General features: G+C 46.3%; 1 protein-coding gene across 1 annotated transcript in view; it reads right to left on the bottom strand.

Annotated features, from left to right (window-relative positions):
- Window positions 1-298: 298 nt before the first annotated feature.
- Window positions 299-16671, bottom strand: part of LOC115145333 (inactive tyrosine-protein kinase transmembrane receptor ROR1-like) — a 199174-nt gene continuing 182801 nt past the window's right edge. Inside the window, exons 6-13 of the mRNA XM_029686827.2 lie at window positions 15635-15771; window positions 15201-15381; window positions 14687-14932; window positions 14218-14426; window positions 9182-9361; window positions 7192-7419; window positions 6898-7043; window positions 299-3348 (exon numbers count right to left, since the gene is read on the bottom strand). Of these exons, the coding sequence (XP_029542687.1) occupies window positions 2421-3348; window positions 6898-7043; window positions 7192-7419; window positions 9182-9361; window positions 14218-14426; window positions 14687-14932; window positions 15201-15381; window positions 15635-15771 (2255 nt within the window). The 3' untranslated portion in view covers window positions 299-2420. The remainder of the gene's footprint in view (window positions 3349-6897; window positions 7044-7191; window positions 7420-9181; window positions 9362-14217; window positions 14427-14686; window positions 14933-15200; window positions 15382-15634; window positions 15772-16671) is intronic.

Genomic DNA, 16671 nt, shown 5'->3' with positions numbered 1-16671 from the left:
TGAGACTCACCAACTAATACTGGAATAACGCTATTATGACAAAAAGCTGAATTGCACCATCGTGTGGTCAAAGATGGTTTTGAAGCAAATATGTTTTGGACATTATGGTTACCAATGCTGGGGATACAGATTAAGCCATTGCTGCTCCCTTGTGGACCTATAGAGTCAACACAACACTGTTCAACCAGACAGTTCTGGAATATATATCAACCCAACAAACTCTTATCCAGACCCTGCAAATGTAACAATGCATAGATAATAACATAGGCTTTCCCAGGAATAATGATACAACCCAATATGACAAAAACATTGAATTATTTAATAATATTTTGCCATACAAAACTTCTGTGCAAATATCTTCTGACAAATACAAAGACAAGGCCTCTTGGTCAATAGAATATTCTGCATGTAAACCTTTCTGATGAATACACTGTAATACTGCAATCTAAAGAAGTTTTATGAAAAGACTGTCTTAGACTGTTTTATGAAAAGAAACTGATCTAACATTTTTTTTTTTTTTTTAACTACACAAAATAGCCAGTCCCAAGATTCACAGTCTTGTGTTTAAGTGGTTTTGAACTGGTATATATGCACGTATATTCATATACATTTATCAAAAGATACCTGTATAAAACTCCAGATACCTAGGAAGGTAAAAACCTGTTTTAGAAAAAAATAAAAGATATGTGGAATTTAAACAAACCAAAAACCTTCATCCAAAGAGCAGGTTTGTACCTCTCGACAGTATCGGACTAATTGACACATCACAGAAAATGTCAGGATAGTAGACGTTGTACCTTGATAAAAGATAAGGATGCACTTAACATTACAGAGTTGTGTATTATACCAAAGTTAACATGGAAGGCAAGTGCTACCAAGGGTAAACCGACGATTGTCCTCTTTCTGTACGGGCAAAGGGTGCGTCTTTTTAACTAAACAGTTGCATAGCAACAAACACATTCAACTGAGGTGAAATATACTGTATTGTAGCTGCTTCTGTGAGCTGTGTGCTAAAATGTGGAAGGATTTCTCATTCACCCCCCCGTATTTTATCAAAAGCCTTATATCATTCATTCAGTCTATAGTAGAACATACTTTTTTATATCATGGATCGTTTTGACAAAGAAGTTGTAATGATCGGCATACATTTGTTAGTCCCACTTCTATATGTCATCAAAAGACAATACGATTATCCATCAAAGTCTGCATAGCCAATGTAAGAGCCATATTGCATAGCTGAATGTACCAGATATGAGATGATAAGAAAGAGGAGGACAGACATGGACACAGACTGGCGAGAGAAGTACGGCTGGTTTAAACACTGTTCTGATTTGTTCCTAGTAGCTACAGTATATCATTGCATACGAGTTGACAGAACCCTGTATTGAGAACGAGAGAGTGTCTAGTGGAGGCACATAGCTGTGGAGGCACACATCTGTGGAGGCACACATCTGTGGAGGCACACATCTGTGGAGGCACATAGCTGTGGAGGCACACATCTGTGGAGGCACATATCTGTGGAGGCACATAGCTGTGGAGGCACATATCTGTGGAGGCACACATCTGTGGAGTACAGGGGCCCTCCAGGCACACATCTGTGGAGGCACATATCTGTGGAGGCACACATCTGTGGAGGCACATAGCTGTGGAGATTGAAGCAGAGGGTATGAGTGCTATGTCATTGCATAGCGTTGCGTAGGTAGGGCCTCGTCCCTTCTCCACAGGCCGCTTTGAAGTCAAATCAGAAGTCTTTGAAGTTCACATATCCCCAGAGGGGGGCTTAGCCTCCTGGAGGAGAGAGGTGCACTGTAGGGATGCCAGCCAGGCAGATGTGCTGACACAGGCTCAACTGAATATAAAGCCCTACTGACTACACAACCGGGGACTCCCGCTGCTTCAGTACGGGGCCCCTCCAGTCCAAGCAACAACACACCCTGCTTCAGTACAGGGCCCCTCCAGTCCAAGCAACAACACACCCTGCTTCAGTACAGGGGCCCTCCAGTCCAAGCAACAACACACCCTGCTGCAGTACATATTGTAGCCAACGGGAGTCTTGGAAGATTTATTGACGTCAATAGGAGGTTATTCACAATGATGTCCGAGTGATAGAGTCATTATATTGACAGGTGTGTTATTGATGACCTACTCTGAGCTTAGAAATCCCGGTGTCCAGGCAGGCAAACGGAGTAGCATCACTAAAAAGGCAGTTTGAGTTTCAGAGTAGGGGGCAGGACACGCTTGATGTCTCTTTTTACTTCTTTTGAATATAAATCTTTGCATCTCGTTCATTCAGGATTTACGTGTATTTACAAGTAAAAGCAGAAAGTTGAAACAATTATTATAATAACTTTCTTACAACAAAAACTAAACAAAAACCATCCAATCAACCAGGTGATATATAGTACAGGTATGCAGTGTATTTACAGGTCTGCAGTGATGACCGATTCACTATACATGAGTCTGTTGGCGTCGGCCAGCAGCGCGGACGTCTGTGAGGGGTCCATCTGTTGCAAAGCCTTCTGGGACATGTGTCCGTACACCTGCATGGTCCCGCCCCCTGGCAGGGCGGATATTGCCACGCAGTGTGACAGCAGAGGCGTGTTCGCATCCTGATTGGACCCCGTGGAGGGCACGCTTGTCACGTGACCGGTGCTGGTGGAGCCGCTAGCGCTGCTGGGAGATCTGCTCTTGGGCGGGGGGAGGTGCTGCACCACCCTGGGGGGGCCCTGGGTCTGAAAGTGGGCCGCAGGGAAGGCAGCGTAGCCTGGGGGGATTGGGTACCCGTTGACAGGGATGAAGCGTTGGTGTTGGTTCTGGGCCATGGGCGCTCCATGGGTCATAGGGGTCCAGCCTGCCATCTGGTGGCCTGGATGACCTTGCGCAGGCATCCCCTGGGCCGGGTAGAGGTAACCTGCAGCGGCGGCATAGCGCGGGTTGCTGAGATTACTGACCGGACTGGCGCTCAACGAGGTGGTCTGAGTTGTGGCGTTGCCCCCGCCTCCTGATGGAGTACTAGAACTAGCGTGGGATGACAGCCCCTCCCAGGCCCTCAGACGGCCATGGATATCTTTGAAACGTGGTCTTCTCGTCGGGCCCTCCTGCCAGCACTCTGTCATCAGGCCGAAGACCCTGGGGGGGCAGTCCTCTGGGCAGGGCAGCAGCTGACGTTTCCTCACCATCTCCATGACCTCCTGGTTGCTGAAGCCGTAGTAGGGCTGCAGGCCGTAGCTGAAGATCTCCCAAAGCACCACACCAAACGCCCAGATGTCTGACTCCGACGTGAACTTCCCATAGGCAATGGACTCTGGAGGCATCCAGCGGATAGGGAGTAAAGCCTTGGGCTGGACCCTGGAATAATAATAATACAGATATTTATAAAGAAATAAAAAATACTTGTAAATACCAAAAGTTACTTTATATACTTTATATACAAGATTAATCAAAATTAGGGGGAACATAAAAACAGACTAAACATAACAGCAATGACAAACTAACCAGGTGAGTACACTAAACATAACAGCAATGACAAACTAACCAGGTGAGTACACTAAACATAACAACAATGACAAACTAACCAGGTGACAAACTAACCAGATGAGTACACTAAACATAACAGCAATGACAAACTAACCAGATGAGTACAGTAAACATAACAACAATGACAAACTAATTAGGTGAGTACACTAAACATAACAACAATGACAAACTAACCAGATGAGTACACTAAACATAACAACAATGACAAACTAACCAGGTGACAAACTAACCAGATGAGTACACTAAACATAACAGCAATGACAAACTAACCAGATGAGTACACTAAACATAACAACAATGACAAACTAACCAGGTGAGTACACTAAACATAACAACAATGACAAACTAACCAGATGAGTACACTAAACATAACAACAATGACAAACTAACCAGGTGACAAACTAACCAGATGAGTACACTAAACATAACAACAATGACAAACTAACCAGGTGAGTACACTAAACATAACAATGACCAACTAACCAGATGAGTACACTAAACATAACAGCAATGACAAACTAACCAGGTGAGTACACTAAACATAACAACAATGACAAACTAACCAGGTGAGTACACTAAACATAACAACAATGACAAACTAACCAGGTGAGTACACTAAACATAACAACAATGACAAACTAACCAGATGAGTACACTAAACATAACAACAATGACAAACTAACCAGGTGACAAACTAACCAGATGAGTACACTAAACATAACAACAATGACAAACTAACCAGGTGAGTACACTAAACATAACAACAATGACAAACTAACCAGATGAGTACACTAAACATAACAACAATGACAAACTAACCAGGTGAGTACACTAAACATAACAACAATGACAAACTAACCAGATGAGTACACTAAACATAACAACAATGACAAACTAACCAGGTGACAAACTAACCAGATGAGTACACTAAACATAACAACGATGACAAACTAACCAGGTGAGTACACTAAACATAACAATGACCAACTAACCAGATGAGTACACTAAACATAACAGCAATGACAAACTAACCAGGTGAGTACACTAAACATAACAGCAATGACAAACTAACAAGGTTAGTACACTAAACATAACAGCAATGACAAACTAACCAGATGACAAACTAACCAGATGAGTACACTAAACATAACAGCAATGACAAACTAACCAGGTGACAAACTAACCAGATGAGTACACTAAACATAACAACAATGACAAACTAACCAGGTGAGTACACTAAACATAACAACAATGACAAACTAACCAGGTGAGTACACTAAACATAACAGCAATGACAAACTAACCAGGTGAGTACACTAAATATAACAGCAATGACAAACTAACCAGGTGAGTACACTAAACATAACAGCAATGACAAACTAACCAGATGACAAACTAACCAAGTGAGTACACTAAACAAGGAAGTGAGCCCCAGGCATTGAATGCACTGACTGTAAGATGCTCTGAATAAGAGTGTCTGCTAAATGACTAAACGTTTCCAAATGTAAATGTAAACCTGCCTGTAGTAGTGGGAGGTGTACAGGGGGTCAGGGGTCAGGTCTAGGGTTAGGGAGACAGTGAGCCATATACAGTAGCTGTGGTAGTCAGAGGCATGCCTGTAGTAGTGGGAGGTGTACAGGGGGTCAGGTCTAGGGTTAGGGAGACAGTGAGCCATATACAGTAGCTGTGGTAGTCAGAGGCATGCCTGTAGTAGTGGGAGGTGTACAGGGGGTCAGGTCTAGGGTTAGGGAGACAGTGAGCCATATACAGTAGCTGTGGTAGTCAGAGGCATGCCTGTAGTAGTGGGAGGTGTACAGGGGGTCAGGTCTAGGGTTAGGGAGACAGTGAGCCATATACAGTAGCTGTGGTAGTCAGAGGCATGCCTGTAGTAGTGGGAGGTGTACAGGGGGTCAGGGGTCAGGGGGTCAGGTCTAGGGTTAGGGAGACAGTGAGCCATATAAATGTAATCTGTTACATGTAATCTGATGACAGAAAACTGTAAATGTAATCAGTTATATGTTACCAGCAAAAATATTGTAGTCAGATTACAGATACATTTGAAAAACTAGATGATTATTCCTTGAATTACTTTCAAATTCAGAAAATATGTTTTTGAAAGAGATAATACATCATGACACCTTTCTGTTTTCTCAATGAGCATTTCAGCATTGACAAAAAGGTGCAAATTTAAGTTTGTTCCACCTGAGCGAGTAATTCTTGGTTGAATTACTTGGCTTCCATTTTGTTTTTGTTTTTTTGGTGAGCTCAACGTTTCTCTAGAGCGAAATCAAATCATTCACAAGATAAATCAAGTCAAGAACTAGTTGCGACGCTGGGCTGAAGGGAGTTGCAGTTTTCACTAAGCAAATATTCAACCAAGTTCAGTGCAGAAACGTGGCAATTAACTACAATGACCATAATCCATTACTGGGTCGGACAGAGGACAGAGGTGGATACACCTTATGCCTCTTACGTTAGGTAAGAAACACAACAACACAACAAGGAGAGGGATAGAATTAGCATCGACTTTGAAGAACTAGTCAAATGATTTAATCAGACAGCTCTGCAACATACTTAGGCAGGCTAGCCTAGCTAAATAGGATGACTGGTAAAGTATGGGGAGCACAGAAATAACAGTAGATGGTCTGGCAGGCTGCTTCTGCCTGAGCAGAGATGAGATGATGACTTTAACAATTACAAATAATAAAGTCATCAACAAAGTAATATACAAAACTGAAATATTTTTATATTTCATAGTCATTTCCTATTTTTCTATTGATGTCTGCCAAATATTGACCTGAGAGAGACAATGGAACATGTTCAATGTTCTGGGAATCGAATGCTCACTATTTTGGGCTCTTTAAATTGTCTTTATTTCATAATGCATTTAATGTTTCAAAAAATGATCTACATTTTTTAAATTTTTTAAACATGATTATATTTGTATAATCAAACCGAAACCGAACCGACCTAAAACAGTACTAGTCGTTCAGCACTACTGACCACAAGTCAGAGACTACTATGATGACACACCAAATGCTTTTAATCCATCATTTTTGTCTTCTTCTAATGCCTCTTAAGGTGAAAGTAAGCTAAAAGTAACTGAAAGCAATCAGAATACGTAACTGAGTTTGGGTAATCCAAAGGTTTGGGTAATCCAACTGTAACAGATTACATTTAGAAAGCAACCTGCCCAACCCTGGTTGGAGGTGTAGATCTTTCTGGACAGGCCCAGGTCAGAGATAGGGCTAGTTCTAGGGTTAGGATGTGTACATACCTGTAGTAGTCTGAGGTGTAGATCTCTCTGGACAGGCCCAGGTCAGAGATAGGGCTAGTTCTAGGGTTAGGATGTATACATACCTGTAGTAGTCTGAGGTGTAGATCTCTCTGGACAGGCCCAGGTCAGATATCTTGACGTGGAGCTGTTCTCCCACCAGGATGTTACGGGCTGCTAGGTCCTTATGGACGAAGAAGTGACTGGCCAGGTACTCCATCCCAGCAGCCACCTAGAATAGAATAGAATTTTCTGAGTAACAGAAATGTATCTCCTGCCTATGTCAACACCACACCACCTCCACACAAGTTCCGAGGCAAAGGATCTGCTATGGAACAGCCCCTGGATGGAGAGCAATTTGTGCAAGTTATGGTAGTTACCTGTAAGGCCAGGTGCAGGAAGTCTCCGTGGTCCAGGCTGGACTTGACGGTCCCGTCCTCGTCGCTACTACAGCCCACGTCAGAGTGAGGAGAGCGCATGATGAGGAACTCATGGAGGTCCCCTTGGTTCAGGAACTCAAACAGCATGCAGACAGGCTGTTCCTGGGTCACTACACCCAGCAGACACACCACGTTGGGATGGTGAAGCTCAGCCATGACCGACGCTTCCTAAACAGACCGATAGATAGGTACTTTATTAACACACAGTGACACATTTCATGTGAAACAGCAGTAGAGTAGGGGGTAGGTGAGTGGGGGGGGGGGGCAAGACTAGCCTGATGGTCCGGGGGTAGAAGCTATTGGCCAGTCTTACAATTTTTGCCATGATGCTCCTATACTGCCTGCATCTGAGTGACGGAAACGGGGCTCGGGTGGCTGGGGTCCCCGATGATCTTCTTGGCCTACCTGCAGGTGTCCTGGAGGGCAGGCAATGTGCGCCCATAGGTGCATTTGGCTGAGCGCACCACCCTCTGTAGCGCCTTGCGGTCCACGGCGGGCGGAGTTGCCGCACCAGGCTGTGATGCAGCCAGACAGTACGCTCTCGATGGTGCTCCTGTAGAACACCGTGAGGGCCCTTTCGTTCTGTAATCCGTGATGGTCAGGAGCCCCTGCCACATCGTGTCCGACCCACTGAATTGCTTCTCCACTTTATCCCTGTACATGTGTTTCGCCACGTTGATCGGTGTGAGTAGGTCGTAATGGTTCTGTTCAACGATACTATTGTCCCCGGTCACCCTGCCACGTTTATAAGCAGCGTACCCCTCCTTCAGTTTCCCTACAAGCCTCTGCCATCAATCTACGGTTTTTGATTCGGGTAAGTTTTCAAAGTCACCATCAGTATCACGTCATCTATGCATTTTTTAAAAATTAAACCTGTGACCGAATCGACATAATCACTGGTGTTATCCACAGGGGCGACCCGGGAAACATATCCCAGTCCACGTGATCAAAACACGGTCTTGGACCGCTACAAGACCATGGTGCTTGCCTACGGAGCTGTGAGGGGAACGGCACCTCAGTACCTCCAGGCTCTGATCAGGCCCTACACCCAAACAAGGGCACTGCGTTCATCCACCTCTGGCCTGCTCGCCTCCCTACCACTGAGGAAGTACAGTTCCCGCTCAGCCCAGTCAAAACTGTTCGCTGCTCTGGCCCCCCAATGGTGGAACAAACTCCCTCACGACGCCAGGACAGCGGAGTCAATCACCACCTTCCGGAGAAACCTGAAACCCCACCTCTTTAAGGAATACCTAGGATAGGATAAAGTAATCCTTCTCACCCCCTCCCCCTCTTAAAAGATTTAGATGCACTATTGTAAAGTGGCTGCTCCACTGGATGTCATAAGATGAATGCACCAATTTGTAAGTCGCTCTGGATAAGAGCGTCTGCTAAATGACTTAAATGTAATGTAAATGTATTCTGATTGGTCGGAGCAACGCTGTACAGACCGGAACCCCGGAACTTCCCTCTTGAATCTTTGTTTCTTTAGGCAGGGATAAGCAAAATGGCATCAGGGTCAGGTTTACCGAAAGGAGGACGAGAGACGGCCTTATACCTGTGTCTAAAAGACGTGTAGTGGTGGTCAAGCGTGGATTTTCTGCGAGTAGGACAGTCAATGTGATGGTAATCATTTGGGAGCACGGACCTCAAACTACCTTTGTTAAAAAACCGAGCCCATTGTTCCACCTTCTCCGGGAAATCGGGAAGGTCGTGTGGACAGGGAGCACCCAGCTATTCATGTTCCAATAGTTCTACCAGGGTGTACAAAGTAATGCACGAAACAAACGTAAAAATACAAAAAGAATGTTGAAACCCGCATTGTTTAATACGGGGCTCGGAGCGAGGCGCCATCTTAGCCAAGGAAAAAGAAGAATCAATCAAAGATAGCATCAATGAACATTACAATACAATGTCATCAATATTAACATGCCTGTTGGAATTCACCCCACTGGCCAGGGCTGGAGTAGTCCTTCAGGGTCTTGATGGCAACCAGCTGGGCTTGCTCCATACCAGGCAGGTACAGGTGGCCCTTGTAGATCTTACCAAATGCACATTCACCTAGCTCCTCCATGAACCGCACTGCAGAGAGGGGGAGCTCCTTGGTCTTACTCTGGAGAAAGAGATAGAGGTGAGGGAGGATGGAGGGAGAGAAAGAGAGAGAAGGAGTGAAAGGGAGAAGAAAGAGAGAGAGAAAAATGGAAGGGGCGAGAGAGGGGACAGAGAAGGTGAAGAGAGGTTACATGCTGACCACACCACTCGTGTTACGTGCGGAAGCGGTGCAAAATAAATACATGCTATTCAATCATTTGATCCAAACTGATCGCGCGCGTCAATGAGTGTCTGTATAGCCAGGTATTTTTTATGCGTGAAGCGCTGCAAGTCCCGACTCTCCCTTCTCCTCATTGGTTTTTAGGAGCATATACCCACGTTGGTGATTGAAAGCTGAACTGAGGTCCACACTCCAGTCCAGTTGGTCGTGGTAATGCACCTTAAAGTTGGTTGCCAACCACCATATAAAGCCCACAGAAGAAGAAGACGAAGAAGAAGACTGAATGAGGAAAGATTACTAGAAACGAAGTTTCCTATTTTATCTGTGGAGTTATTGTTGGAGTAGAGAACACACGATTGTGCGATTCAAAATGGGTCAAAATTCTACAAAGATCCAGGAAATGAATAACAACCCAATGTTTATATATCAGGACAAATTAGTTAGTTACAGCAGGCTATTTAGCTAAATGTCCATTCATGTTTCACGTGTTTTTCGACCTGTCCACAAACTAATACAGTTGGCTCAGAGTTCGTTTTGATATTTCAACCTGCGTGTCCTGATCGCGTCTGGCGTGGATGGACAAAATCAACATGCGCGCGCGTTTTGTCCATCCACACCAGACAGCGATGGCGAACGCGCATGCCTGGTCTGGTCAGCATGTTAATTTTAAGTGCTGAAATTTCAATTCAGCTCAACATACTCAACACTCATAATTATCTCGGTATGGGTTTGTACGGACCGACATCAAAACTTAACAGCTCACAATTGCTGCTGGTTATAATTGTAGGTAGGCAAAGTGCCTGATATAACTGTGTGTGTGTGTGTGTGTGTGTGCACGTACACACGTGTGTTATCGCCTAGGGACATCATAATTACCGATTATTCTCGTACTGTATCCATTATCTCCTTTCTTCAGCTCAAGTCGTCAATAAATCCCTTAAACCCCAGACACATAAACGCACCAACAGTCCAGCCAAGAATCTGGCAACACACTACCAACAGAAACAACAATAAACTGACAGGTTAGTGCCGATTTGAGAAATTGCCGGTAATTAATTTTCTCCAGAATTATTAAAGCGGAATGAAGTGGCCCAGTAATAACAGAAGAAGGTAAACGTTTGGTTTAAGGGATGACAGACATGTGTAATTATCTATCCAGCTGGGGACTGAACCATGAGAAACAGAGGGGAAGCCAAGAGGGTCAGCCAGTTGCATGGTTATGAATTTGAATGCAGAACACTGATAATCCCCCCTCTCTCAAACAAATATGTGTGGACCAAACTCCACAATTACTCAACTTGTACAACACGTAGAGCAATCTTCACATCACATGTTGGAAATCAGGGTCAGATTCTATTCCAGATCTATTCCAGTCAAGTCAGAAAGTAAACCAAATTCCAATTCCACATTTTCCTGATTGAAAAACCTTGAAGAGAATTGGCATTGCAGTGTACTTCCTGGATTGAATGGAATTGAAATGGAATTGACCCCAAGCCTTGTTCATCTTCAGTCATGAGTCAGATGCACTACAGTAAAGGGGACTTCACCAGTTTATCTTTCTAATTCAACATAGTCTTTGAAGTTTTATGTTCCATAACCTTTCATATTGTCTTGTCATCCCAACAGCCTTCAGATAGCCTCTTCTGTCCTACAGTCTCATATCTCTGAGCTGTCCAGGTGATCTTACAGGGAGGAGGGGGTTTACAGGGGGGCTCACAGCTCAGTCAGGACAGACAGAGATAAAAGGTGAAGAGAGGAGGCGATGAGAGACTCCCAAATAAGAAATTAAATTCCTGACAGAGGCCACAGTCAGCTGGGGGGAAGGGGAGGAGTGTTTGGGGGCTGGTTAGCAGTGGAATGGTGAATAGGGGATGTTACTGTTATGATGAAAAGGGGGACAGATGTCTTTGGTTTGGGTTACTCCCTCCCGCGGACAAACCAGGCTCCTCCCTGGAGCGCAAAAACGCAGGGGCCGCGCTGCGCCACCGTCCCGAACAACGACTCCCCGGGTGACCCTGGAGCAAGGCCCGATGGCTTACGGTGACACTGACGAGGATGACATGAGCAGTGGGGCAGATGTTTTTCGTACTGTGACAAAAGAACACAGTCTGCCTCGGGACAGGAATGTGTGCGTGCACTTGTTGAAGTTGAAGTGTGTGACGGGGCCCACAACACAGCACTGTCTAATACACCGAGCCAGCCCACAGCTGTAGCGTGGACGGGGCAATAACACTGTGGACGTATGTCGAACAGCATCAGTTTACACCATAACACAGCACTGTCTAATACACCGAGCCAGCCCAATAACACTGTGGACGTATGTCGAACAGCATCAGTTTACACCATAACACAGCCAGGATAATCTGCTGAACAGGTTGGAGACAGATATGAACATAGAAAGAATGTTGGGCTGACTGTAGTATGATCTGAAGAAGAATATGAAGTATGCAATACATAGCTGTCAAAACACTGATACTGCTGTCAAACATCACAAAGAACCCCAGTGAGAAGTCGAGAGAAAGAGAGAGAGAAGGAGCTGCAGCTGAACATTCCTCATCCTGCTGAGCTCTGATAGAGATCTTAGGCTCTGGCATGAACGGGGTCACACACGTAGGTAAACACACACACACACACACACACACACACACACACAAAAGTGCACTCACGTCCGCACGCACGCAATAAAAATACGCACGCACACACGCATGAAATACTTCATTTGAATCCACCAATCAAATTGACAACAAAAAAAAGGATCCCAACATTTCAAAAGTCCCTGTTTGTATTGCACTGTAAAGGGTACAGAAAGCACTTCCTTCTCCAAACAGCGAGGCTTCCCACGACAGCTGAAAACAGAGCAGTACCTAGCCAATTGCTTTTGCCCTAGTTTTTTTGTCAGGCCCACAATCTGGAGGCCACGCACCGCAAGGCTGTGTACGTGGCCAAGACTGCCGTCTAACAGCGCCACCAGCTTGCCCCTCCACCCCAGGCTGTCCGAGCGTGCCACGAGCGGATGGTACTTAAGCAGCTTCTTGGCAAAAGCCTGCTCCGTGTAGCCGTCCAATGAGCAGCCCACTGCCACAATGAGCACCTCCCCCCAACAACAACAATATCTGCCGTATCAGGAAAAGTCATCGTCGTCAACATCCAACCAGCTTCCCCTCCACACGAGGATGTTTACGCATGCGTGCTGTTGGTGAGACACACACGCACACACACACACACCATAGAGCTTTTCCATACTTCTGCACTGTTTGTCTTCGGGAGTCATAATAGCATACTTCAGAGGGAGTCAAAACACTGGCCCGAACCCTGCGTCTTTGAACTGGGCTGGGCCGGAGCATGCTGGGGTGAGAGGGCTGTGTGTGTGTTTGTGTGTGTGTGTGTCAGCAGTATGGGGGCTGTTGCTGCTGCCGTGTAGTTGGAGGAATGCAGGGAGGCAGCAGAAACAATAATGCTAGTGCAGTGATGCTGGGGTGATGCTGTGGTGGGGTGACTGGTTCCTGGATCTGGGCTTGGGGAGATTGTCTCCACATACGTTGTCTCCACTGGAAGAGGCTCTACTAACCTGATCTGAGATACGGACGGTAAACTGACTCCACCAGCGCTGCTTACAAAAACGAATACAAACTCCCTAAAACAAAGAAGAGGGCCTCCCGAGTGGCGCAGAGGTCTAAGAAACTGCATTGCAGTGCTTGAGGCGTCACTACAGACCCGGGTTCGATCCCAGGCTGTATCACACTCGGCCGTGGACCGGGAGACCCATGAGGCGGCGCACAATTGACCCAGCGTTGTCCGGATTAGGGGAGGGTTTGGCCGGCCGGGATTTCCTTGTCCCGTCGCGCTCTAGCAACTCGCTGTGGCGGGCTGGACGCCTGCAAGCCGTGCGGCTTGGCAGGGTCATGTTTCCGAGGATGCATCTCTCTCGCTCTCTCTCGTCTGTAGGGAAGTTGCAGCGATGGGACAAGACTGTAACTACCAATTTGCTATCACAAAAATGGGAAGAAGAGCAGGAGGGAGGAAAGGATGTCATTGACCACTAGAGGATGAGAGAGAGAGAGATCCTACCCACTCTGCCTCACTTTAACATCCACAACACATAACTCTGCCTCATAGACTGGATTCCTTGCTTTTCACTCGTTCTACACCTCCAACATTGAGTCTTAGTGACATTCTCCCACTCACATGTAGTGCTGTAAACAGGGTGCCACTCAGCAGGCCTTTACCCATAAAACCTATTTAGCCGAGATATGTAGGTGTCATGGCCCTGACTCCTCTAACCCTAGCCCTATCACCACCAGGAGAGAGAGACTTGAGTGGGGGTCTCTGGGTCTCTGGCTGGGCCAACAGAGTTCAGGCCCACTGGGACCAGTGTGTGTGGGGGACCGAGAACATTCTGTTTGTGAGTGAGTGAGTGAGTGAGTGAGTGAGAGACAGAGAGAGAGAGAGGGAGAGAGAGAGAGACAGAGAGAGAGAGAGACAGAGAGAGAGAGCGAGAGGGAGAGAGAGAGAGAGAGGAAGAGTGTGAGAGTGAGTGTGCACATGCCGTGTGTGTTCTGTTTTGGAGTGTGCACATAGTGTGAGCTGTGTGTGTTCTGTTTTGGAGTGTGCACATAGTGTGAGCTGTGTGTGTGTGTGGACTGAGAGGACCATAAGAGGAGTATGGGACTAGAGATGGTGCCAGCTAAATGTTGTACCTTGGGTTTGTAGTTGGTGAGCATGGACATCTCTACATTCTGTCCTCTGACAGGTTTGGGCTGTCGGGGCGCCGGGGGTCGGGCAGCCTTCTGGTTGTTACGACACACACAGATGAAGAAGAAGAGGGCGATGGCCAGAGGGATGGCTACGCTCGGGACCAGGATGTAAAGAATCTCCATGTTACTGCCCCCACGGTTCTCCTTATAATCTTCGTGGGACATAGATAACAATGTTAATGTTCCAACTCTATGTTTACTGCCCCGGCGCTTCTCTTTCTAACCCAAACAGCACACTGTACACTGCAAATAACAATGTGGCGCTGCGATTTAGTGTTAAAACACCCATAACATACAAAGATTTTAAAAATAACAACTAATGTGTCTTTTTGATAGGCTGCAGCATTGGCTCCCAATAATAACCAAACAGCAAACAGCAGTTTATAACGCCCTATGTCGCCGTATGTCTCACCGCAGACGGGGATGTCGCACAGCTCCATACGGACTCCCTCGTCCAGGGTGAAACACCATGGTCCCTCCTGCGTGTTGCCGGGGTTACGGCAGTAAGAGTGGCCTCCGCTGAGCTCTGGGTAGCGCAACGCCAGGTAGGTGTGGCTGTGAGGGTACTGGGAGTTCCAGGGCTGGCACTGACGACCTGACTTGGTCTTACTGACCGTCCCACGGTAGGCTGAACCACTGCTGTTGAAACACTTGTGGTCTGGTTGAAGTACGGGGGACACAAAACAAGTGTGTGTGTGTTAGACCAAGGATATTTTTGTTGTCGTTGTTGTTTATTGTTGCTGATACTGTACAGTATGTTTGATTAGGATTTGCAGTTGCCTAGCAATACTGTTGGTAGTGGACGACAGTATGTGGATGCCAATGGGTTAGCTATAAAAGCGGATTAAAGATAACAACAGAGACTCTCCTTTATGGGCCACGTACAGACTATTGATACTAGAAGTTTACAATATAGAATGTCTTACTCTTGTTGATGGGCTCGGCCATGGGGATTCCTATCCTCATACAGATCGCAGCCTCTGGGCTGTCGTGTGCTGCCAGGTCCTCACAGTTCGGCAGCTTCAGTCTCTTCAGGATGATGGGGTTGGATCGGGCGATGATGTACTCGGTCTTACACAGGTCATTCTCCAGGATCTCGCATTCATCCTTGCGGACAGGGAGAGAAGGGGGAGAGGGTTTGAGACTGACACAAAGATTGCAGTAGAAGCAACACAACGTCGTGACACATGCTAGGCCACTCCAGAAGGTGACCACTACTACTAACCTAAATAGAGATATTTCTCACTTACTAAATGGTATATTGTGTCCACTTGTCAATGCAAGTCGAAATATATCCAGCTTTATATTGTGTCACACTGACTGTCTTCAGTCAGTGTGACGAAGCTACATAGACAATTACCTTACACAGGTCCCTGGGCTTGTCTGTCCCAGAGCTGCGGTCACATGTCGGGAAGGCAAAGTGGCACAGAGACGGGATGGCGAACTGGGAGCAGCGGTCCGACAGGTGGCTGGACGTTCCGATCATGGTGAAGGCGGCTGGGTGGGGAAGGGCATAAGAAGTCTGAAGTTTAGGTATACATACATCTATAGCTATAGCCCGATAGCAATTTATCAAACTTGTATTTCTCCACCGAGATCAAGTGTGATCGAGATCAAGTATGACCGAGATCAAGTATGACCGAGATCAAGTATGACCGAGATCAAGTATGACTGAGATCAAGTACGATCCAAATCAAGTGTCATATGGGACAGTCGTAACCTTTGCGGGGATTGCCTACATCCAAACTTTTGGGGGACATTTTCCCCGTCCAGTCGGACACGAATAACTCACAGTTCATGTCTGGTCCTGTAGTGTGTATATTTGCTCTAGAGTGCAATCGCAGTTTAGGACAGCAGCCTGTCTGTCTGTATTTACAGGGGCCTGTGCAGACTGTGGTTTACAGGAAAAGTATAGCAGCTACATACTCCACATCGTCTCTGGGTTGAGACTGACCACCACAGACAGTGGCAGGCAGCTCCGATACACTCCACTATGAACGGACACATAATGTCACCAGGAAAATAAACAGAGCCAGCACGCACGTACGCGCGCGCGCACACACACACACACACACACACACACACACACACACACACACACACACACACACACACACACACACACGTATGAATGCCCTCTCAATCTCTCACACACACACACACACACACACACACACACACACACACACACACGTATGAATGCTCTCTCAATCTCACACACACACACACACACACACACACACACACACACACACACACACACACAGAGCGATGTTCAGACATGTCTGATGAACTATACTTGCGATACCCAGAAGCAAAGCGTAGACTGCGTGTGTACCATACTGTGACGTTAGCATCCTGAACTCTTATCCTTCTATCAGATATCCTCTCATCATC

This window comes from Oncorhynchus nerka, linkage group LG17, assembly GCF_034236695.1.
Source record: "Oncorhynchus nerka isolate Pitt River linkage group LG17, Oner_Uvic_2.0, whole genome shotgun sequence".
Lineage (NCBI taxonomy): Eukaryota > Metazoa > Chordata > Actinopteri > Salmoniformes > Salmonidae > Oncorhynchus > Oncorhynchus nerka.
This window is presented reverse-complemented; position numbering and strand designations above follow the sequence as displayed.